Source organism: Lemur catta, chromosome 1 (genome assembly GCF_020740605.2).
Source record: "Lemur catta isolate mLemCat1 chromosome 1, mLemCat1.pri, whole genome shotgun sequence".
Classification (NCBI taxonomy): Eukaryota; Metazoa; Chordata; class Mammalia; order Primates; family Lemuridae; genus Lemur; species Lemur catta.
This window is the reverse complement of record NC_059128.1, coordinates 111,486,971-111,509,724: the sequence shown is the minus strand read 5'-3', so window position 1 is coordinate 111,509,724 and position 22,754 is coordinate 111,486,971. Positions and strand designations below refer to the sequence as shown.

General features: G+C 53.0%; 1 protein-coding gene across 2 annotated transcripts in view; it reads right to left on the bottom strand.

Moving 5' to 3' along the window:
• The window catches only part of ARHGEF18 (Rho/Rac guanine nucleotide exchange factor 18), an 81,306-nt gene extending 59,838 nt beyond the window's left edge, over positions 1-21,468 (bottom strand). The window contains exons 1-6 of one of the 2 annotated variants that reach the window (XM_045547212.1): positions 21,079-21,468; positions 9,169-9,293; positions 2,997-3,259; positions 2,080-2,230; positions 1,313-1,427; positions 306-363 (exon numbers count right to left, since the gene is read on the bottom strand). In XM_045547212.1, the coding sequence (XP_045403168.1) occupies positions 306-363; positions 1,313-1,427; positions 2,080-2,230; positions 2,997-3,259; positions 9,169-9,183 (602 nt within the window). In that variant the 5' untranslated portion in view covers positions 9,184-9,293; positions 21,079-21,468. Of the gene's footprint in view, positions 1-305; positions 364-1,312; positions 1,428-2,079; positions 2,231-2,996; positions 3,260-9,168; positions 9,294-21,078 lie in introns of those variants that run through there. The other variant, XM_045547205.1, reaches the window with a different exon arrangement.
• Between the last annotated feature and the right edge of the window lie 1,286 nt (positions 21,469-22,754).

Below are 22,754 nucleotides of genomic sequence, written 5' to 3'. Positions count from 1 at the left end.
GGGAGATGGAAACAGCCCGTGGTCACCTTGGGCGACAGGTGCATTTTCCCCAAGACGAGCTGGGAGTGCCCGGCCAGGCCCCGGGTCCCATTGCAGACCCTAACTGGGACCCCCCAAGCCGTCTCCACGCAGAAGCTGCGTGGAGAACCTCTCCCAGGTGGTGGGATGGTGGCTGGCCCCGGCCACTTAGGGCCAGCAATGCAGCACCCCTGCACCCCTCCTCCCCCAGCCTCACCCCCCCACCAGTCCTCTTGGGGCACAGGACGGGGGTGGGGTTCCTCCCCTGCTGTGGGGCCGACACTCACACGTGGTCTGGCTCCACGTGGTCCTTTTCAATGCACTCCAGCACTGGGGGTTCTAGGCCTGGAAACAGCCCCCCAGAAGGCACAGATGTGAGAGGCTGTGGCATAAGTGGCATAAGACCAGCCCTCCCGGATCCCACCCTGCCTGGGTCCCTGCAGAACAGAAGACCGTCCAGCCGGGGCTTGCACTCTCGGGGAGGAGACATGGGAACAGGACAGAGGGCTAGGGATGGATGGAGTTGTCCCCAGCATCTCACGGACGCTCATGACCTGCTAAGCACTTTACAGGTGGGAGCCCAGTGAACTCTCTAAGTGACTTTAAGGAGATAATGTTTGTTTGTTTGTTTGTTTTTTCTGAGGCAAGGGTTTTGCTCTGTTGCTCAGGCTGGAGTGTGGTGACATCATCATAGCTCACTGCAGCCTCGAACTCCTGGACTCAAGTGATCCTCCTGCCTCAGCCACCGAGTAGCTGGGACTTTACAGGTGTGCACCACCATGCCTGGCTAACTTTTCTATTTTTTGTAGAGATGGGGTCTTGCTATGTTGCCCAGGTTGGTCTCAAACTCCTGGCCTCAAGCGATCCTCCCACCTCAACCTCCCTGAGTGCTGGGATCACAGGTGTGAGCCACCATGCCTGGTCTGAGATACGCTTCTTGTCCCCCTCTTACAGAGGGAGGCTCAGAGACTTACTACAGGTTTAGACTGCAGGTTGGACTGACACCAGAGAGATGAAAGATCTTAGGATAGAAATTCAGAGCCAAAGAGGCAGATAAAGAGAGAGATAGAGTGCCCTAGGGAGCAAGGTCATTGCAATGGGGCAGTCCTCCCTGGCTGGAGGCCCCCAGGAAGAGGGGGAGGGGCAGAGGCTAAAGATCCTTTCTCCTCTCTGGTTTCCCTGGGACCCCCAGCATTCTGCTTAGTTCCTACCCCAGGGGACAGGAGGAGCACCCACCCCCAGCTTCCCCTTCCCCAGGCTTGGCTGAATGAGGGAAACTCCCAGGCTGGGCTACCTTGAACGGGTGCAGGGGGCACTTCCAAACCCGGAGAGATTTCCAGGGAGCTGATCTCATAAAAGGACACTGGAACTGACTGTGACCTCACTCTTTTCTCGTGGCTGTCACATTCCTGCAAGGAATAAGCATCTCTCTCAACTGGAAAGGCAGACCAGGGGCCCAGGTCGAGGGTTCCTAGCCACAGCCACATCCATGGAACACTCGCCCCAGCCCCAGCCTCCAGCTGCATGCAGGCAGGGGCTCCCACCAGCCATGGACTGCAGTCCTGGCTGAGGAGCCCCCAAGCTGCAGGCTGCAGCCCCAGGTGGCAGAGCCACAGGGTTCCAGCCACAACCAGGAATTTCCCTGAGGGTCACCTGTGGTCACAGTCAAAGGTGTTCCAGCTACAGGACACAGCCCCAAGAATTGCATGCTGGAATCTCAGGTCTGAGGCAATCCTTCCCCAGCTGCAGACCCCAAGTGTAGACACATCCTCCAAGCCTGGCTGGAGCTACAGGTTGGAGAAGACACCTCTCCCTTCCGTCTCCAGCCCACAGTTTACAGTCGTGGCCAAGGATTGTCTACCACAGACACCTGCCACAAGGAAGACACTTCAGGCTTGGGCTGGAATCTCAGAACTCAGAAATGTCCCAGTCATGGGTTACACCATGGACAAGCTGTGCCCACCCTACCTCCTCTGGGTACAGCTGTCCTTCCTACCCACAGTGCTGGCTTCTGGGCCCAGAAGTGTGGTATGGTCAGGGGTGGCTGCAGGTTACACCCACCTTGCCTGGCTGTTCTGCTGGGGTCCTGTCCCTGGGCAGACACCCTTGAGTCCACATCTTCAGCCCTTCTCCTGGCAGGTTCAGAGCAAGACTAGCCAGTGTCCGAGGGAGACAGGCTCCCTCATCCACAGGCGAAGCGTCGAGGCTGAGCCTGGTGGCAGAGGAGAGGGTATTAGGCATCTGGCTGCAGCCCCAGGCATCTGGGGGCTTGAGGGAACCTTCAGGGGGGCCCTTCCAGGACAGGGAGGGGTGGGCAGGCCACAGACAGGGGTCCAGACCTCCCAATATCAGAGGGGTCTGCAGCAGCCGGGAGGGGAAAGGGGAAACCTGGTTAGAGTTGTTGAAGCTACATTTGCATTTCAGACCATTTTTGCACAGACTGGATTTCTATCTGGGGTGACTTGGGAAGGGTTGAGTGACATGGATTGGGGTGGCTAAAATGTCCCTGTCCACTGTTCGGTGCTGCCACTGTGGGGTGCATGCAGTTGAACACCCACCTCTGTTTTGATCACAGGTGGCTTTTTGCATATGTGTGCAAGCGGTGTGCAAATTGTATGTGTGGATTTATATGCATAGGTCTGATAGGGTGAGGGTATGCGAGTCTGCTGGTTGAACATGGGTGTACACCCGTATGAAGGCAAGTGTGCACGTGTGGGTTCATGCGTGCCTGCAGTGTGCGCGTGCAGTCTTCAATTTGGGCTCATGCATGCACACTCGCTGAGCGTGCACGAAGATCTGTGCACCCACATGGGCTCTATGTTCGTGTGTGCATGTGCAAGTTGGAAGAGGGTCATTTGGGCTACCCCTAAAGCTAACCAATGCAGATATAGTGAGCAGTGTGTCCTGGGACCTGGCTCTGGCCTCCCGGACCCCTGCCCTGTCCTGGAGGTATAACCTAGCACCGGCAGGAGACTGACCTCCGCCAGCTATCTGAGCAGCTCCGTGACCTCTCCCAGCTGCGCCGCTGTGGTGGCAGGCTCTGGGACTCCGCCAAGCTGGAGAAGGGCAAGTCTGCTCCAGTTTCTTCGCTAGGGGGGCCGCTGCCCTTGGCCACCCCAGGCGGGCTGTGGGAAGGGGCCCTGAGGCCCAGGTCCTGGAGATACTCGCTGCCCTGAAGGGCCCCCAAATCCAGGCTGAGGTCCTCCATGCTCTCACTGAGCTGCCTCGGTAAGTCATCCTCCTGTAGGCCGGAGGGTGGGGGGAGAGAGAAGAACACATTGATGGAGGATCGGCAGAGCCTGAGGTCTCCTGGCCACGAGGCCCCCATTCTCCAATACTCAGACTCTTCCTGGCCTCTCCTGTCCAACTTGGGCGCAGTGCCCTTCTCAGAGTGAGTTGGATGGACTGGGCGGGTCCCCATCCCAGGTGAAATGAGCATCATGACCTCTGTCCTGCCTGCTCACCAGCTTGTTTTAAAGCTCATAAAGGATGACATCTGCAAACACAATTTGTAAAAGCGCCTTGTGAAGGTTAAGTTGTTCTTGATGCTCATGGTGAGATTTCAGGCAGCGTCAGGGCTCCTAATTTTGTCCTTGGGCTGCTTCGAGCAACCCCTCCCAGGTCTCCAGGCCTCTTTTTTTTTTTTTTTTTTTTGAGACAGAGTGTCACTTTGTTGCCCTGGCTAGAGTGAGTGCTGTGGCATCAGCCTAGCTCACAGCAACCTCAAACTCCTGGACTCAAGCAATCCTACTGCCTCAGCCTCCCGAGTAGCTGGGACTACAGGCATGCGCCACCATGCCCGGCTAATTTTTTCTATATATATTTTAGTTGGCCAGATAATTTGTTTCTATTTTTAGTAGAGACGGGGTCTCGCTCTTGCTCAGGCTGGTCTTGAACTCCTGACCTGGAGTGATCCACCCTCCTCGGCCTCCCAGAGTGCTAGGATTACAGGTGCGAGCCACCGCGCCCGGCCATCCAGGACTCTTAAGTCTCCCTCTCAAGCTGGGAACTAGCTGGTACCAAATTTAAGTGGATGCCAAAAAACTCAGGCATCGAGATCAATACTATTTTAGTGCAGGAGTTTTTCAAAACTTGAAAGTCATTTGGGGAGAGCCACAGTGAGGAAATGATCTGAATTTTAAATAATGACAGTATCGGATGCTGCACCTGTGCTATTCACGCATCTCTCCCAGTCGGGTCCCTGCCACCTCACGCAAGCAGAGTCTGGAACACCTGGGCGGCCAGTGCCCACCAAGACCTTCCCGTCCCCAACAGGTAGAAGCCTGAGCTCCTAGCTCAGCATGAAACACTCCAAGGTTTGCCACCTCCAACCTCACCTCCCACCCAGCCAGGCACTGTCAGACACCGAAGAGACACAGATGCGGACAATGACGTAACAACAGCTACCAGACCACCAACAAATTGCCACCCAGAACCACTCTGAGCCACGTGTGTGTGAGCCCTAAACCCACAGCGGTTCCACCAGGGGGCATTGTTATTCCACTGACCCTCTCGGAGGAAAAAGGACTTACCCGGGATCACACAGCCAATAAATGACAGACTCAAATTCAGGTCTGTTAGAATCCAAGCTCCATTCTCTTTCTGTACCATTTCTCTATTTCATTTTCCTCATCTTCTTTTGTCCTTAACTTGTATCCTCTCCTCCCAGTCATTCTATTTGTCATTCTCTCCAGCCAGGGCACCTGACCTGAAAACTTCTTCTCCCACCCACCTCCATCCAGAGTCTGCCCTGTGAACTCCTATGCATCCTTCAAAACCCAGCTTGGCATGCCCTCCAGGCTGCCTTCCTGACTACTCAAAGCTAGTCAGGTGCCCCTCCTCTGAGCTGTCAGGATCTGCAGGAAAGGGACTGACCTTTTCCAGGCTTTTGTTAGGACAATCCTCTGACAGAGTTTGGTGGGCATGTGGGCCTCTTCCATTGCTCCACAAGAGGCCAGTGCTGAGATGTGGTTCCAGGCACCTATGTGATCGCAGACAACCCCTGATGGAGTCTCCCAATCAGTAGCCCAAAGCATGCCTCTGAGAGGACCTAGTCCCTTTCATGTATTCTACAAGAACCCCACCCCTACCCATAGCATTACTAGTTAAAATACAGGACGCTCAGTAAAATCTGAATTTCAGATAAGTCATGACTACTTTATTAGAAGTATGTCCCAAATATTGCAATAGTTGACATCTGAATCTAACTGAGTGTCTTGTAGTTTCATTTGCTCAGTCTGACATCCCTACCCCTGGACAATTTGACCAGTCATGGCCAGGTGAGGAGGAACAGGGAGATCCCTGCCAAAGCTCAGGGTGGAGACTTTTCAGAGAAGCTTCTACCAGCCCAAACCCAGGCCCTGGGTCAGCTGCAGACTGTGGCTGGCAGAAGGCAGGGGGGCTACGTCCAGTTTGCGCTTTTCTTTGATCTCACCCATGTTGATTTCTCTACAGATCTGGCCCCTTTTGTCTTCTTTTTATTGTGATAAAATATACACAACATGAAATTTACCATTATAACCATTTTTAAGTGCACAGTTCAGTGGCATTAAGTGCACTCACATTGTTGTGCATCCGTGTCCAGAACTTTCTCATCTTCCCAAATTGAAACTGTGTCCCCATGAAACACTCACTCCCCACCCCTTCCTCATCCCCTGACACCCACCATCCTACTTCTTGTCTCTGTGGATCCAACGACTCTAGGGACCTCCTGTGAGTGGAATCACACAGGATTTGTCCTTCTGTGTCTGGCTTCTCTCACGGAGCATGATGTCCTCAACGTCTATCCATGCTGTGGCCTGTGTCTGAGCCTCATTCCTTTATAAGGCTGAATGTTATTCCACTGTCTGGATGGACCACATTTTGTGTATTCATCCACCCATCCATGGACACTAAGACTGTTCCCACTTTTTGGCTATTGTGAATAACACTGCTATGAACAAGGGTGTACAAATATCTGTGAGTCCCTGCTTCCAATTTTTCTGGGAACATACTCAGAAGTGGAATTACTAGATTGCATGATAATTCTATCTTTAACTTTTCAAGGCCCAGCCATACTGTTTTCCAACAGCGTGCCTTCTTCTTGAATCTCCCCTTTGCGGCCATCATCCTTGTTTCCTCTCCTCCTCCTTGGTGGTTCCTTCTCTGCCTCCTCTTCCCTCTCCCTGCCTTTAAGTGCCAGGGTCCCCTCTTCTTCAGTCTCTTTCTTTCTTTCTTTCTTTTTTTTTTTTGAGACAGAGTCTCACTCTGTTGCCCAGGCTAGAGTGCGGTGGCATCAGCCTAGCTCACAGCAACCTCAAACTCCTGGGCTCAAGCAATCCTACTGCCTCAGCCTCCCAAGTAGCTGGGACTACAGGCATGCACCACCATGCCCGGCTAATTTTTTCCATATATATTTTTAGTTGTCCAGCTAATTTCTTTCTATTTTTAGCAGAGATGGGGTCTTGCTCTTGCTCAAGGTGGTCTTGAACTCCTGACCTCGAGCGATCCTCCTGCCTCAGCCTCCCAGAGTGCTAGGATTACAGGCGTGAGCCACCACGCCCGGCCCAGTCTCTTTCTAAATAGCCACAACTCTGGCCCCTGGCTGGCCCAGGTGGGCTTGGCCCTCCTGTGACTTCGGCGGTGGTGGCCTCCTTTTAAATTTCCCCTTTGCCCCAAATAGCTCCATGGCTATGCCTGGTGCCTGGACAACCTCCTGCTGATTCCTGTCTGTCTCTTCCACCACTGCCTCCAAAGCTTTCCTCGTGTCCCTGGTTTACATCCTCCTATAAATATAAACACGTCAGGACAGCCTCTTGGTCTGGGCCGGGCCTCCCTCCTTCTCCTGGGTCTGGCCTCCATCAGAGGAGGCAGGGGTGGGAGCCCGGCCAGCGCTGGGGAGGGGGGCAGTGGGGGGCAGCCGCAGTACAGGCTGTCCCAGCTCCCTGCCAGCAGGTACACTGAGGGAGGGGGCCTCATTCTTTGCTTGGGAGCTCGTACCTTTCCTCCAACGTATCCTGGGCAGGAAAAGATGAGAACCAGCCCAGTGGGGGCCTTTCCAGGCATCTGACTGAACAGTACGTGCTGGCCCGGACATCCCGGAGAGAGCATGCAATAAATCCAGGCTCCCACGCTGTGGACCCTGGGGAGCCTTGGGGGATGGGCCCCCCCCATCAGACCCAGAGATGGAACATCCCATGATTCTCCGTGCTTCAGAAGGGCTTACCGAGTGCAGTTTTTTATAGCACGTGGATAAACATTTATTTGAAAAAAAAAACGTAGTTATCTATCTTGTGGTCTATTAGAAAAAGACAGCACACCAAAGCAACTTCAAGTAGAATGTTTCTCTTGTCCCTTTTTGTCATGTAAGAGAAGGTGGCTTGATTTCAAACAAAATAGCAAGCGAATCATTGGGTAGGTCTTTCTGGAATGGGTGCCTGGTGCAAAGAGGCCAGTCAGGGTTTGCATCCCTGCGGTGGCTTTTATTAGCCTAGCGTGACCTTGGCCGCAAGTTTCCTAAAGCTCTCTGAGCCTCATAGTTTTCGTCTCTGAAATGGGCATGACGGGTGCTCTCTTGTAGATTGTCATGCAGATAAAATGAGATGGTGTTTGGGCAGCACAAACCCCTGAGTGATAGAAGGAGATATAGTTGCTGCTGTTTTTAAATTAAAAGTAGGAAGGTCCCTTTTTTGGAGAAAGTCTCTGATATCCCCCAGTGGAGTCTCACGGTCACTTGTCTTTGTGGCGCTACTTGGAGACGACAGATGATTAAACCCAGCCTTTATAATCAAGTAGGATAGAGGTGCCAGGCAATAGGTGGGGGAAGAACAGAGGGGGAACAGGTGATCCTGTCCAAAGAGTATCAGGGAGGGCTTCCCGGAGGAAGTGTCAGTGAGTGGAGACTCATTCAAGGAACGAGTAGGAGTTGACTAGCAGACACTGCGGGTATGAACATTCCAGGCAACGAAAGAACAGGATGTCCAGGAGTCTGCAGGCTGGAGAGCACAGGGTGCCTTCGAGCAACTGGCAAATGCTCCTTAGGGCTGGAGGTGCAGAGGGTTGGTGGGGGTGCGTGGGCCAGATCAGCAGGTTTGGTTGTCCAAAGCGAGGATTTAATATGGAAGTTTCCAACAAAGGTGGGTGGGAGGGAGGGTGCGGGTGCAGGGAGGAGCTAGGATTGGCCTTCGGAAAGATTATGCAAGTTGCAGAGCAGAGATGGGCTTGGACACGGCTGAGATGAAGGCTCGTGGACCAGCCAGAACATCCGTGCAAGTCACCTGGATGAGTCATGACAGTGGCAGTGGCTGAAGGAGAGAGAGATTGGCACAGAGCCCAGAGCTCTTCAGGGTTCGATATATGCAGGATTTGATGGCTGATAGCAGAGGGAGGGGTATCCACGTGTCCAGCTCTGGTGACCAAGTGGTTGGTGATTACAGAGATGCAGGAAGTGGGGGAGGATTTGCTGGGCTGGGAGGCAGAGCCTCACCTCACACTCCCAGGGCTTCTTGCTTCCCTCAGAGCTCACAGTTCTCTCATCGCCAACTTATCCACCCAAGTGCCTGTATCCCGCGGTTCTTATTCGAACAAGTCCAGACCCCTGGCAGGGTCCAGACCCAAACTCCTGTGGTTGGTTGTTCTACTCATCCACCCACCTTTTACTCATCCACCCATCCATTTGTCCATCCACCCACTTTCTACTCATCCACCCATCCATTTGTCCATCCACCCACCTTCTACTCATCCACCCACCTTTTACTCATCCACCCATCCATTTGTCCGTCCACCCACCTTTCTACTCATCCACCCATCCATTTGTCCATCCACCCACTTTCTACTCATCCACCCATCCATTTGTCCATCCACCCACCTTCTACTCGTCCACCCATCCATTCATCCATCCACCCACCCTGCTACTCATCCATCCATCCATCCATAAATCCATCCACCCCATCCATCCATCCCTTCCTCCCTCCTTCCCTCCCTCTTCTTATTCCAGAAAGCACTCCAGTTCCCATATATGTCAAATAGAATAAAAACTACTTTGCAAGTTCTGATGAGAGTTCCCTGAGATGATGGACATAAAGCGCCTGGTAAAATGCAGTTGCTAAACAAAGTGTACTTGCTGCCACTGTCGTCATCACCTCCTGCCCATCTCAGCAGTCAGACACCTGCCTGCTCATCCCCCATGGTGGAGAAGAAGTCGGGGTTCTCAGGCCTCCAGGGTTTCCTGCTGTTCTTGGTGGCAGAGGCTGTAGCTCCAGGGTCAAAGGGCTGGACACATGACTTGGGCTCAGAGCCTGTGAAAAAAGGAGGGACAAAGTGTCAGGGCTAAGCTGGGAGGGCTGAGGAAGCCTGGACCTGAGTTCTGCCTCTGTGGCTTTGAAACTGGGACCTCAGTTTTCTCATCTATAAAATGGGTTGGTGGGGGAGAAGAATGATGGTCTCAATGATCTTGAAGCCAACATACCTGCCCCTCTTCCCCATCCTGAGTCTACTGCAGACATTGCTAGTCAATCACGAGGCTCTTTCCTGCTTACCCCATCTCCAGAAGCCATCAATCACCAGTTGATCCAAGTTAGCTCATGAGATGAAATTGATTTGTTATGGCTGCTCTAGCAAAAACCCTCATTTGATGGGCACAAAGACCAAATGCAAGTGCCCAGTGTCCACATTTGGAGGAGAGTCCCTAATGATGGAACTTCGGGCTGCCTCTTTTTTGGGAGGAGGATGGAATGAGAAGCAGAGAGCAGGGATTCACACCCCTCAGGATCCAGATGCCCCTGGACAAGCCCTAGATGGGAAAGGGTAAGCCCCAAGACATTCAACCCCGAAGCAATGATAAATTCTGCTCCACATCCCTCACCCCCAACCCTTCCATTGTATGCATTTTGAAACTCAGAATTTTTCGGGTTTTAGAAAGGGCATGCAATGCTTATACCATCTTTTTATGCCCCACCCAAGTGGGGTTGGGTGGTGAAGCATCCTGTACTCAAACACCCTAAATATTTTTGCAGTAAGAGATATTAGTAGCCACACTAAGTGGGAGAAATAGCAAGACACCAAAGAACATCAAGTCAGTTCAGCTTGGAGGTTGCCTCCAAACAAGCTTTTGATTTCTAGAGCTTGTTGGATTTTGGAATTGGGCACTTGGAATAAAGTCAAATGCTCCTACAACCCTTGTTATGGGCTTGGCACTGTTTTAGCACATTAACTTGGTTCAAGTTCATGTGAGCCATGCAGGGCAGGTGGCACAGTCATGGTCCCAGGCTTCTCCTCATATCCTCATCTCTCCCAAAGGCACAGTATGGAGGAGAAAACAAGGGCTTTGGGGTCAACCAGACTGTTCCCATAGGAGTGCAAACCCTACTGTAAATTGGGCATGTGAGGGATTTAGGTTGTGGCTCCTTGAGCTGAGGCAGTGATGCTAGTTCGGGGGAGAGGCTACAAATGTAGATTATCATTAGCAGAGAGGTTTGACTACACAAAAAATGTCATGCGCTTGAATTATCCTGAAACCATTCCCTTACCCTGGTCCATAGAAAAATTGTCTTTGATGAAACCAGTCCCTGGTACCAAAAAGGTTGGGGACTGCTGGGATGGATGACTAGAAAGATGGGCGGATAGATGGATGAATGGATGGAAAAATGGATGTATGGATGGAAAGATGGGTGGGTGGATGGATGGATGGAAAGATGGGTGGATGGAGAGTGCCTAGAGGTGAAGCCTGAGGAGGTGGGTGAAGGTGGCAGAGAGGGAATAGATTGGCAGTGGGGACACATGTAGGTACTTCCCAGCATGCTCATAGGAAGAGCAGTAACTGCCCAAGGTAGGGCAAAGATAGGGGTGGGAGTGGGATGGCAGACACCTTTGAAAAGTGCCACACGAGGCTCCTATCCACTCTATAGCTTGGGTTCCCTATGGCTGGGTGAACACACATCTGATTTTGCTACGCTGGGGTAACTATTGACTGTACCCCTGGGGTTTCACTCTCCAAAGGGTGTAGGCTGGGGGATACATTTTGTAGCCACCCTGCCTGTACCTGTGGCTGCTAGCAGAGGGGGAGGAGGGTGATGCTGCTGCCACCTATCCCAATGTGGGGTGAGAAGAGAGAGGGGGACGGAGACCGGGCTGTCTGCATCCACTTCATGTTCCCTCTCCTCTCAACTGCATACATACAAACATCTCCCCAAGCTTTGGGGGCCTGAAGTTTATACAATTTGGGGGTCCTTCTTTAAGAAAAGGAATACTTCAGCTCCATTTGCTTCAAGGTAAATGCACCCCTGATGCCACCATGTATCAACAGGTGAACAGCTAGATGGTGCCATGGAGATGCCAGGGTTTCCACCATCACTGTCTTCCCAGCTACCCTCCCAGGCTGGCTGGAGGGAATCTGTTATGCTGTCCTTGTGAAGCCTTGTGTCTATTCTCTTCCACACCCTGAAGCCAAGGCATCATCTATGACTCAGGGAAATGAGGGAACAAAACAAGCTGGCTGTGAAGGAGGAGGAAAACCAGATGTCAGGCGGGCCCTGGAGGCTGGTGGGAGCTTAGGAGGAGAGAGGCAGTCCCCTCCTTCCAGCAAGTCCCCTGGGGGCTGCAGGACAGGCTTGCAGAGTCTGCCTGCTCTGCTGCGCAGGACCCCTGTGGAGGCCTGGAGCTTCCTACAGTCTGCAGAGGGCAAAGGCAGAATCTCATGCTCTGTAGCTATGAACACTGAAGGTCTGAGATCCAAAGGCTGAAGGTGAAAAGCCAGGGCTGAATTTAGTTTTTATATGGGGCAAACTTCTGACCCAGGAATAGGCTGAGCTTGAACCGATGACAGAACAACTCGGATCTCCTGGTATTACAGAGCGAACCCCAATCTTTGTGTCACAGACACAGAGCCCTGCCCTGGTGTCATAGACTGACCCTCATCCCGTGGTCATAGGTTGAGCCTCTGTCCTGGTGTTGAGTCCTGATCCTGATGTCATAGACTGAGCCTCACCCTGGTGTCACAGACGAAGCCTTCGTCCTGGTACCATACTGAGCCCAGATCCCAGTGTCCTAGGCTGAGTTCCCACTTTTATGTCATAGGCTGAGCCTCAATCCTGGTGTCGTAGACTGAGCTCCCATTCTAGTACCACAAGCTGAACCTCAACTCTGATCACACACTGAATCCTGACCCTGGTCACGGACTGAGTCCTGATCCTGATGTCACACATGAGCTCAGACTCACCCAAGCTCTAGATTTTGTCTCCAATGGCCTCTTCTCATTACTGCCTGATATTCCCACTGACACCCCAACCTAAAGCTGTCAGGACTAAAACCGTCATTATCCTTCCTCCTCCTGCCTCTCCATATAAGCAGGACTGCACTGTCCCTGCAGTGAGCGGGCCAGAAACCTGGAGACCAGCCTCACCTCTCCCCTAGCTCTCAGGACACCAACCCCTGCCAATTTCACCTGCATGACATTACTGTATGCCCTTGTCTTCTTTACTCTGGCACTGTCTTAATTTCAGCCCCCATTATTGCTCTCCCTACACAACTACAACTCTTGGCATTGTAGACTGAGCCCCAATCCTGGCATCACAGACTGAGCCTCAGTTCTAGTGTCATAGGCTGAGCCCCAATCCTAGTGTGATAGACTGAGCCCCAATCTTATTGTCATAGGCTGAGTCCTGATATGGTGTCATAGACTGAGCCTCAATCCCAAGTGTCATAGGCTGAGGCCTGATCTGTGGTCATAGACTGAGCCCCAATCCCAGTGTGATAGGCTGAGTCCTGACCTGGCATCATAGGCTGAGCCCCAATCTTATTGTCATAGGCTGAGTCCTGATATAGTGTCATAGACTGAGCCCCAATCCCAGTGTCATAGGCTGAGCCCCAATCCCAGTGTCATGGGTTAAGCCCCGATTCCAGTGTCATAGACAGAGCCCTGTCAATTGCCAATCACAATTGCCTCCAAACAATTGCCAACCACATTTGTTACCAATCCTTAGAACAGCATTCAGAGCCCTTTCCAGCCTGTCCTCTCAGCTCTGCCTCACACACATGAACCTCCAACTTTCCATTCCCTTGCACATCTCTGTGCTGTTCTGCCACGTCTCCTTCCCTCCTGCCAGCAACTGAGGGCTCTCAGATCCTCTGCAGATAGTTTTAGCCAGAGGGCTTTGGATGGCTCTGCTTTCTTTATCTATACCTCATTGTGTTGTAATTACCTCACTTACCCTCTCCTAGATCAGGGCTCTGCAAACTATGGCCTGTGAGCTAAATCCAGCTCACTGCATGATTTCATAAATAAAATTTTATTGGCACAGTCTCACCACTCATGTACTTATCGTCTGTGGCTGCTGTTGTCCTACAACAGCAGAGTTCAGTAGTTGCATCAAAGACCATATGGTCTGCAAAGCCTAACATATTTACTCTCCAGTCCTTTATAGAAAAGGTTTGCTGATCCCTGTTCTAAAGCATGAGATCTTTGAGGGCAGGGACTGTATCTGACCCACTTTTACATCCACAAGACCCAAGGAGTAAAATCTTATGCATATTGATCACTTTCCATATGCCTGGCTTAATGCTAAGCCCATCATGTGCTTTATGTTCTTCTAGCCTCACAACAACTCTCTGAGTCCTCACTTTATGGAAGAGGAAACTGAGGCCTAGAGAGGTGCACTGACTTTACCAAGGTCACATCAAGGCAGAGCTGGAATTTGAACCCAGGTATTTCTGAATTCAAAACAAGGGGTGACAACCGCCAGGCTATCTGGTGCTGTGTTGAGTTGGGCACAGAGTCAGTGTCCATAAATTTGCTGGTGAATGGATAGATGAGTGGATAAATGGATGGATGGTTGGATGGATGAATGGATGGATGGATGGATGGTTGTATGGATGAGTGGATAGATGAGTGGATAGATGGTTGGATGGATGGTTGGTTGGATGGTTGGCTGGTTGGCTGAATAGATAGATAGTTGGCTGGATGGATGGTTAGATGGATGAGTGGATGGATATATGGATGGGTGGATGGATGAGTGGATAGATGAGTGGGAGGATGGTTGGATGGATGGATGGATGCGTGGATGAATGAGTGGATAGATGAGTGGATGGTTGGATGGTTGGATGGATCGATGGATGGATGAGTGGATAGATGAGTGGATGAATGGTTGGATGGATGGATGGTTAGATGGATGGTTGGATGGATGGTTAGATGGTTGGATGGTCAGAAGGATGGATGGATGGATAGATGGTTGGCTGGCTGCATGGTTGGATTGATGAATAGGCAGATAGTTGGATGGATAGGTGATTTGACAGTGCCCAGAGACAGTGATACATTACACTCAGGAGCTAGCATTTTGAGGGGATGAGGGTGGGAGATGCAGAAGGAAGGGATCAGGGGAGAATTGCAGCAGAGAAGCCAGGCAGGCAGAAAACCAAGGTGAGACACAGAATGCACTCATTATACACAAACTTATTACAGATTGGGGAAATGAATGAAAAAGTATGGCTATAATGGGTAACTGGAGCAGCTGAGGGGACGGGGCACTGGGGCCCTGCTCCAGGGAATGTCGCTAAAGCTCTCCATCTTCCTCTCTCAAGTCTTGCCTGCCTTCCTGAGTCAAACCAAGCCCTTTCCCTAGGAGGTCCCATCAGGTACCCAGACAGCCAATTGCAGAGATTAAGAGAGGCACAGAAAGGCCATTCTTCCCTGCTCTCCAGGGCCAAAGAGAGGAGGGACACTCTTGGGGAGTGAGTCACTCTCCCAGGGGAGTTAAGCTAGAGGCACGGGGCCTCAGGGAAAGAATCTCCGCTGGGGATGTATGCTGCATACTCCTCTCCAACAAGCCACCCATCAGCCTGGATTCAAGATCCAGACAGCCCCCTCCACCACCAGCCCCCGCGGCACTGGCCATAAAAGGGCATAAGAGTCACTGTTGGTTCCCACAGCGCATTCCCCCACCTGCCAGTCTATAAATCACAGCCTCCACCTGCCTGGGCTGGGAGACAGGGTGGGCTGAGCAGCCACAGGCTGTGCACACCTTCATCAGCACCCGGGTCACAGGCGGACACCTTGGTGACCAGCGGCAGATGCACTAATTCTTCAGGGTCGCCATCCACCGATGGATCTAAAAACCCTCTCCACGCGCTCTGGTTGCCCACATCGGTAGCTTCGTACACTGCTCGGGACACACCACCAAGGCAGCCCCAGACAGAACTAGCTTCAAATCCCGTCTTCTTTGGCCTGTGCTTGCTATACAACCTTGAGCAAGTCACTCAAGCTCTCTGAGCCCAACTTCATGAAGGCACAACGACTGGCAGCAGCTTCTATCATTATGACTACTCTTCTATTGCATCTTAGTTTCCAGGGCACACTCTCTGCCCCCAGCTCCAGCCCCAGCCCCAGCCTCTGGGTCCACTGATACTTCTGCCTGCTCTCTGACCCCAGTACAGTGCCTGGCACACAATAAGCCTTCAAGGGGAGTCCGTGGAATGAAGCTAAGAAATCTTTATATTGGCTCCTCCTTCGTGGAAACTCACTGCTACCTTGAACAAGTACTTGGCTCACGCAGGAAATGGTGGCAGGACTTGTCAAGGCTGAGCCATGTGGCTGGCCTGACCAGGGGCAGGAGGGGGTCATATGGGCAGGGCTTTGCAGGACAAGGAAACCCAGGAGGCAGCAGGTGCCTGACCAGCTCTTATGACATTGTTCCACACCGTCACCCCCTTGTCCTGGGTACCTGGATACCATCCGGTTATCTTCAAGGGCTAAACTCCTCCTGAGATTTAAGAAGTGTCTCTTTGCAACAGTAGTTCACCCAGGCCTTGGGAGATATAATAAAAGGCCTTTCCAGTTCCTTTATAGGTAAACTGAGGCCCCAGGACCCTGGGTGGGGGCAGCGGGCACCAGCCGATGTGTGTGCATGTGTGTTTGGGGGAAGTTTGTGCCTGGGAGTCTCAAGCGTCTCCCCTTTTGCTACCACCCTGGGCCTCCTGGGCTGTGGCTGATCCAGAAACCAAGAGCATCTGGGATCCCCCCTCCTCTCCAGGAAGACACCGGCTGCTCCCGGGGAGTTCAGCAGCTGCGTTGAGAGGGTGCATGCTCCTTCTGCAAATTTACCTCCTAGACAAGTTCCTGGCTGAATCTGGGGAGACGTTTCCTCTGAGACAAGAGGGAGCCCACAGTCAGTGATGTTCCACAGGGTCCCCCGGGGACCAAGGGTCATGGGATCCAAGGCCGGTGCAGGCAGTCTGTGCCCCAGCCAAGGAAAAGCTCCAGCAGGGGGTGGTAGGCGGACTGTCCAGGGACCCCTTCCCCGGGGAGATAGTGTCTGCTGGCCACTGCCTGCCCCTTACCTCTTTTGAAGGCCCACCGCTTCAGCCACAGCTTGGAGAGGGCCGGCCAGGAGTGGTTGAGCACCGAGTCAGCCATGGGGGCTGTGTGTGCGTGTGAGAGTGTGAGCGTGCAACAGGGATGCCGGAGCAGGAGCTGGGCTGGGAACCCCTGCCAGGACAGGACTGCCAGCAGGAGGGGCGGAGTCTGCCGCCAGGGTCTGCCAGCTGCATTAGCTGACGGGAGTCCGGGCTGGGCTTCTGGCTGGGGAGCCCGGCGACCCCTGGCTGGGGGGAGGCCAATCCCTTAGCACCCCCTGTTTCCTACACCCAGTCCTATGGGCTTCTTACCCTGGCCGGACAAGAAAGACATTCCCAGGAGAAAACAAGAACAGCCTGGGCCCCTGGGGGAGCCAGGGTGAGTGTGGATGTCTGAGTGTTTGTGTGTGTGCATGCCACTGTCTCTGTGTGTTTGACAGTGCGTTTGTGTGTCAGTGTAGCATGTGTGATTTTCAGTCTGTGAGTATGTTTGAGTGCAAGTCTTGTTTATTATTATCATTTATTGAGATAGGGTCTCACTCTGTTGCCTGCGCTAGTGTACAATGGCATCATCATAGTTCACTGCAACCTCAAACTCCTGGGCTCAAGTGATCCTCCTTCCTCAGCCTCCTGAGTAGCTGGGACTACAGGCAAATGCCACCACATCCAGATAATTTTTTCTATTTTTAGTAGAAACATGGTCTTTCTCTTGCTCAGGCTGGTCGCGAACTCCTCCTTAGCTCAAGCAATCCTCCCACCTTGGCCTCCCAGAGTGCTGGGATTACAGGCACGAACCACCACACCCGGCCTCTGAGCGCAAGTCTTGAGTGTCAACTTGTTTATATGGAGTTATATTTGAGTATGTAGGCAGTTTTAAAAGCCTCTGTGATCCCTCTCTTCTTGTGTGTGTGTATGAGTGTGTGTGTGTGTGTGTGTGTGTGTGTGTGTGTGTGAGTGTGTGAATGCCCACTAGTATCCGTGGGGTTGGATCTACATGACTCGTTTGTATCTTGGGGAGATCTGTTTCTGGTATCTATGAGGCGGTTTTGGTATGCCTGAGTTTCTGTGTTTCTACATGTTTGTGTCTTAACCTCTCTGTATCCAAGCATGTGGTGTGCGTGTGTATGTAAACCAGCGCTCATCCATGTGGGTGCTGCCCCCTGGTGGCAGAAGCCCCATTATCTTCATCTTTACTCCTTGTGTTTGAAAGATCCTGGCCTTGATGAACCCCTCCTCTGCTCCCAAATCCATCCTCCCTCCCTCCCTCCCTCCCTTCCTTCTTCTCTTTCTTTCCTTCTCTCTCTTTCTTTCTTTCTTTCCTTCTTTCTTTCTTTCTTTTTTCTGAGACAAGGTTTCTCTCTGTCACCCAGGCTGGAGTGCAGTGGCACAATCAAAACTCACTGCTGCCTCAAACTCCTGGGCTCAAAGGATCTTCCTGCCTCAGCCTCCCAAGTAACCAAGCCTGAAGCTGGTTATTGTAAGTTTGTAAGTCGCCCCTTTGGCTTGCCAAAGGGTAATCTTCTAATCCTGGGTGTTACTAGATGATTGAAAGAGGAGATGGAGGGTCTGGATAGGGGTGCAGGGTATGGAATGTGCTCTCTCTTGAGGGAAGTATCCACCATCTTGGTGGGGATAGTCACCACCTTGGTGAGGGCATCCACCATCTTGGTAAGGGCATTTACCTTCTTGGAGAGTAAACCCAACCTCTTGGTGAGGGCATCCACTATCTTGGAGAGGGAACCCACCATCTTGGTGAGGGCATCCACCATCTTGGTAAGGGCATTCATCATCATGCTGATGGGGACTGCCATCTTGGTAAGGGTACCCTCTTTTGACACTATGGAGTCCTGGTCCCTGGACAGGACACATTCCTGAGAAGCTCTCATGACAGAGACTGTGAATTCATTAGTGACCCCAGCAGAGTTTGGCTAAGTTAGCCCAGACCAGAAGAACCACCCAGTTGACTCAACACATCATGCACTACATCAGCAGCTATTGTTTTAAGCTACTCAGTTTTGGGGCAGTTTGTTTCACAGCAAAAGCTAACTGACATAGTGGTGATGCAAGGTGCTTTGGTTAGCTAATGCAGCATAACCAATCACCCCAAAACCTAGTAGTGTAAAACGATGACAATCATTTTGTTGTTTCTCAAGATATCTAGGGGGTAGGGATTCAGGAGTGGCTTGACCAAATGGTTTTGGCTTGGGGACGCTTGTGACATTCTAGTCAGACACAAACTGGGGATGGACCCTCTCAAAGGTGTCTTCACGCACATGGTTGGGAAGACTCAAACAGCTAGGGTTCAGTGGGCATCTATTTTTACCTCTATGGTGGTCTTTTCTCATGATATCTCCAGCATGGTCCCTTCAGGGAAGCTAGATTTCTCACTTGGAGGCTCAGAGGTCCAAAGATACATGTCCCAAGACAGAGAGCCTTGTTTCTATGAGCCAGCATTTCTTCTGCTATACTCTATTAGTTGAGGGACTTTTGAGGGTCCAAGGGGAGGGGACTCCCCCTTCATCCCACCTCTTGATGAGGAGAGATAAGATTCCCAAAGAGTGTGTGGGACTGAAAATATGATTGTGGCCAGTTTTGGAAAATATAATCTATCCCCTAGAGCCTGAAGTCCAGGTGGGCAGGTCTAGATACAGGTTAGACTCTGGACTATGAAAGCGATTGAGTAGAAGATGCGTACTGAGAGCCAGGTAGGTGGGTCACACCAGCCTAAAGCCCAGGGTTGAAGTAACAACAACACAAGCCAACATTTAACAACAGCTTAGGTCACACCAGGCACTGGTCCAACTAATTCAGTCTTCCCACCTCTATGGTGGGGTGGTATTGGTGGTGGTGTTTCAATCACTCCCATTGTACAGATGAGAAAACTGAGACAGAGGGAAGGTAAGTCACAAATATTTCAAACAAATGTTTCTCTCAAATCGATGAATTCCTTACCACCTCTGTTCCCATCGCTCAAGCCAAAACCAGGTCCCTGTCCGAATTCTCCCTAGGGCTTAAGTCCACCTTCTGCACACTCTCCTGCCAAGAAATATTCCCTAAGACTTGTCTTCCATCCTCTTCCTCCATTTCCATTCTCCTTGCCTGCCCTGGTCAGGCCACCACCACCTCCTGAGAAGGTCACTCTTTCAAAGGCTCTCACAGGAACCCCAGGACCCTGCTCCAAGCCTTCTGTGGCTGCTGAAATCCTGCCCCTTTCGAGGGAGAGCCAGCCTCAGGCAGGGTCCAAGGAGGTGGCTGCCACCCCTGTTTTGGGACAAGTCTCTTAAAGGAGCCCACTCTAGCATACCTACTTAGAGACTGGGGTCCAATATTTGTCTTTCTTTTGAGTCATGGCACAGAATATTTCTGATCACGCATGAGTGGAAAGTGCCCAGGAAGCAAGGCTTTGGGACAAGGACAGTGTCGGAAGGAAAGGTGAAGCTGGCAGTGTTTTCTGAGCTCCCACTAAGTGCCAGGCACTGCCCTGAGATCTCACAGGCAAGGTGTTAGGACAGCTCTCCTACAGGTGAGCCAACGAAAGCCCAGAGAGGGTAAGTCACTTGCCCATGGCTGCACAGAGGCAAGGGAGCTCGGATTTGAACCCCCAGCTGTCCAACACAGCCACCATATCATCTGCAACAGTCCCGAGTACCAGCACATGTCCATCTCCGTGTCAGGGGCTGGGGGTGGCAGAAGTGGCAGGAGGCACATGGAGACAGCCCAGACCAGATACACTGAGGTGTTTGCTGTTGATGTTCTACGGCCTCTTCAACACCTAGCGAAAAGGCTGCCTCTGCCGGGAAGCCCTCCAGAGGGACTCACAGTCAGGTGGCTATGAGTAGGGGCAAACCTCCCCTGACTTCCCTCAGTTGCCCAGTCCTTTCCTCCGAATAGCAGGTGACCCAGCCTTGGAGCATCAGGTCCCCGGCTAGATCTCACCAGCTCCCTGCTCTCTGTCACCAGACACTGACTCCAAATCCACCCTCCGGGACTCCGGCACAGCCGCAGCATTGGGGGACGGCAGGAAGCAACAGACCTGGGCGTGTGCCGGGCACAAACCGCAGGCTTCCTCTCTCACCGCGCCCCGTCGTCCCAGGCGGGCGGTGGTGCGAGAGGCTCCCCAAGGTGGGCCGCGGTGGGAGACAGCCGTGTCTCCCAAGGAGGAGGGCCCCCACCTGGAGGGCTGCCCAGATGGAGGAGGGTCATCCTCCCTGGATGACCTCGGAAGACGCAGGGTGGGACCCTTCCTAGGGCTGGTTCTCAGACGTCAGCCTCAAGGGCAAGTTTGTTTTCAAAGTCGAATTCTCAGCCCCACCCATCAGAGTCTGCGTTAAGGAGGCCCCGTGGGGTGGGGGGTGGGGTGGGGGTGGCAGGGCTGGAATCTGCAGTTTAAGAGGCTAAGGGTAACTTTGACTTCGGCACAGGAGCCGGAGCCCGTCCATTCATTCCTAGTCTCCTGTCCCCAGGCAGGGCCTTGGCTACAAGGGCTCCATCCTCCTTTCTGACCTGGCTGCTCCTCACGGAGCCCCGTCCCCTGGGGTGACTTCTCAGGACCACAGATCTCTGTAGAACGAACACGAGAGGAAAACAGCTTCCCCCCGCCCACTCGGGATGCGGGTTGACGGCAAGGTGGAGAGAGGCGGGGGTGGTCTGTCTGTCTCTCTGCAGTCCCCTGGACCCCCGCCCCCCGGACCCCGCCGCCTTTCTATCCCCGTTGGTCCCCGTCCCCGGATGGTTACTCACCAGATGGAGCCTGGTTCTCGGTGCCGTGGGTGCCCAGCCCGGCTACCTGCTCCCGCCACAGCGCCCGCGGCCCATGGCCGGGGTTTCGGGTCAGTCCAAGGGGAATGCTGGCCGGCAAGGGCCTGGCATAACCACAGGGGCACCGGCTGTACCCCAGCTTCCTCTTTTTCAACCGTGCCTGCCCGCCTACCCGCTGCCTTGGTTCCCAGCGGTGGGCCAACCCAGGCGGCTGGGACGGGCACAGGAGACAGGAGTTCTTGAAGCAGGGAGCCCTTCCCCCACCCCTCAGCGCTGTGCACGCAGGTGTCCCGAGGAGAAGGGGTGGGGAGCTGGGGGGACGCCTAGCACCCTCACCCCTACCCCAGCAGCTTCCTGCGGAACCAACTGCCAAAGAGGAACAGGCTGTAGGGGCCTCACCCAGGCACACGGGTGCACAGACATGGGGACATACAAGTCACGTGTATCCACAGAGACACAGGTGCTCAGACACACACAAGAGCACACACCAGCTTGTGGGCACATATACACACAGGGAGAGAGAAACACACGTGGTTCTGGGGGCACATGGAAGCACGTGGATCCACATGGTGTTCTGCCAAGTGTTTAACAAACACTTCTCTGATTTGGGGTGTCTGCCAATTCTCCTGGTGTAAACACTCCCAGCATGGCCCATTTCAGCTACCCATGCCATGTCACCAGGCACGGAGTTGGGAGGAAATGCTTGGACTGGGCTTTTGAGCTGGCTCCAGCATGTCACTGGGGTGGGTACTCAGGCACACAGGTCCATGCAGAGAGACATAGGCTTCCCCTTCTCGCCCCCAGCCCACAGGTGCAACGATATCCATGTACGGACCACACAGAGCAATGTATGCACAGAGACCCCCGGCTGCACAGGCGGCCCACACAGCTTCCTTGACAGCCAGAGACAGGGAGTGCCCAGGCACACACAGGGGCAGGAACACAGCCTCATGCTTGGGGACACACGGAGCCACATGCACAGGCACAGGGGACACACATGGGACTCAGAGACCAGAGAGGATGAGGAGACACAAAGACAGGCGTGGGACATGCCGAGGAACACACAGACCTGGGAGAGACCTCAGCATGCGTGAAGACACACACATGATGAATGCGCCTGGATGTAGGTGAGGACTGACAGTGGCTGGCACACAGACTCACATGCACACACACACACACACACACACGCACACACACGGGCAGACGCTGGGCACCTCTGAGAAGACCCATGGAGACACTGACTCACACACTGGTTGCCATGTGACCCCCCCCCCGTAATGTGACAACCACACAGACCCAGGAAGCCCCTCAACACAAGCACTCACTGACCCATAACTGCACACTCGTCCCTGGGGACGCACAAAGGGACTCTCCGCAGAGTCACACAAGCAAGAGACACATGGGACCCAAAGAGATACAGATGTCACGCATTCTGCCACCAATCGATTATTTCTTTACTGCAACACACACTTATTGAGCACCTACTGTATATGGGGCACCGTGGGGATGGCCAGACACGACCAACCCACCTTGCTTGCAGGAGCTCACCGGGGAGGCCAACCTGAACCAGGAAACAGACCCAGGGCGCAAATGCAGATGGTGTGAATTGCAGCGACAGGAAGTAAACAGCCAGGAGACAGAGAGCAGGTGGAGGAGGT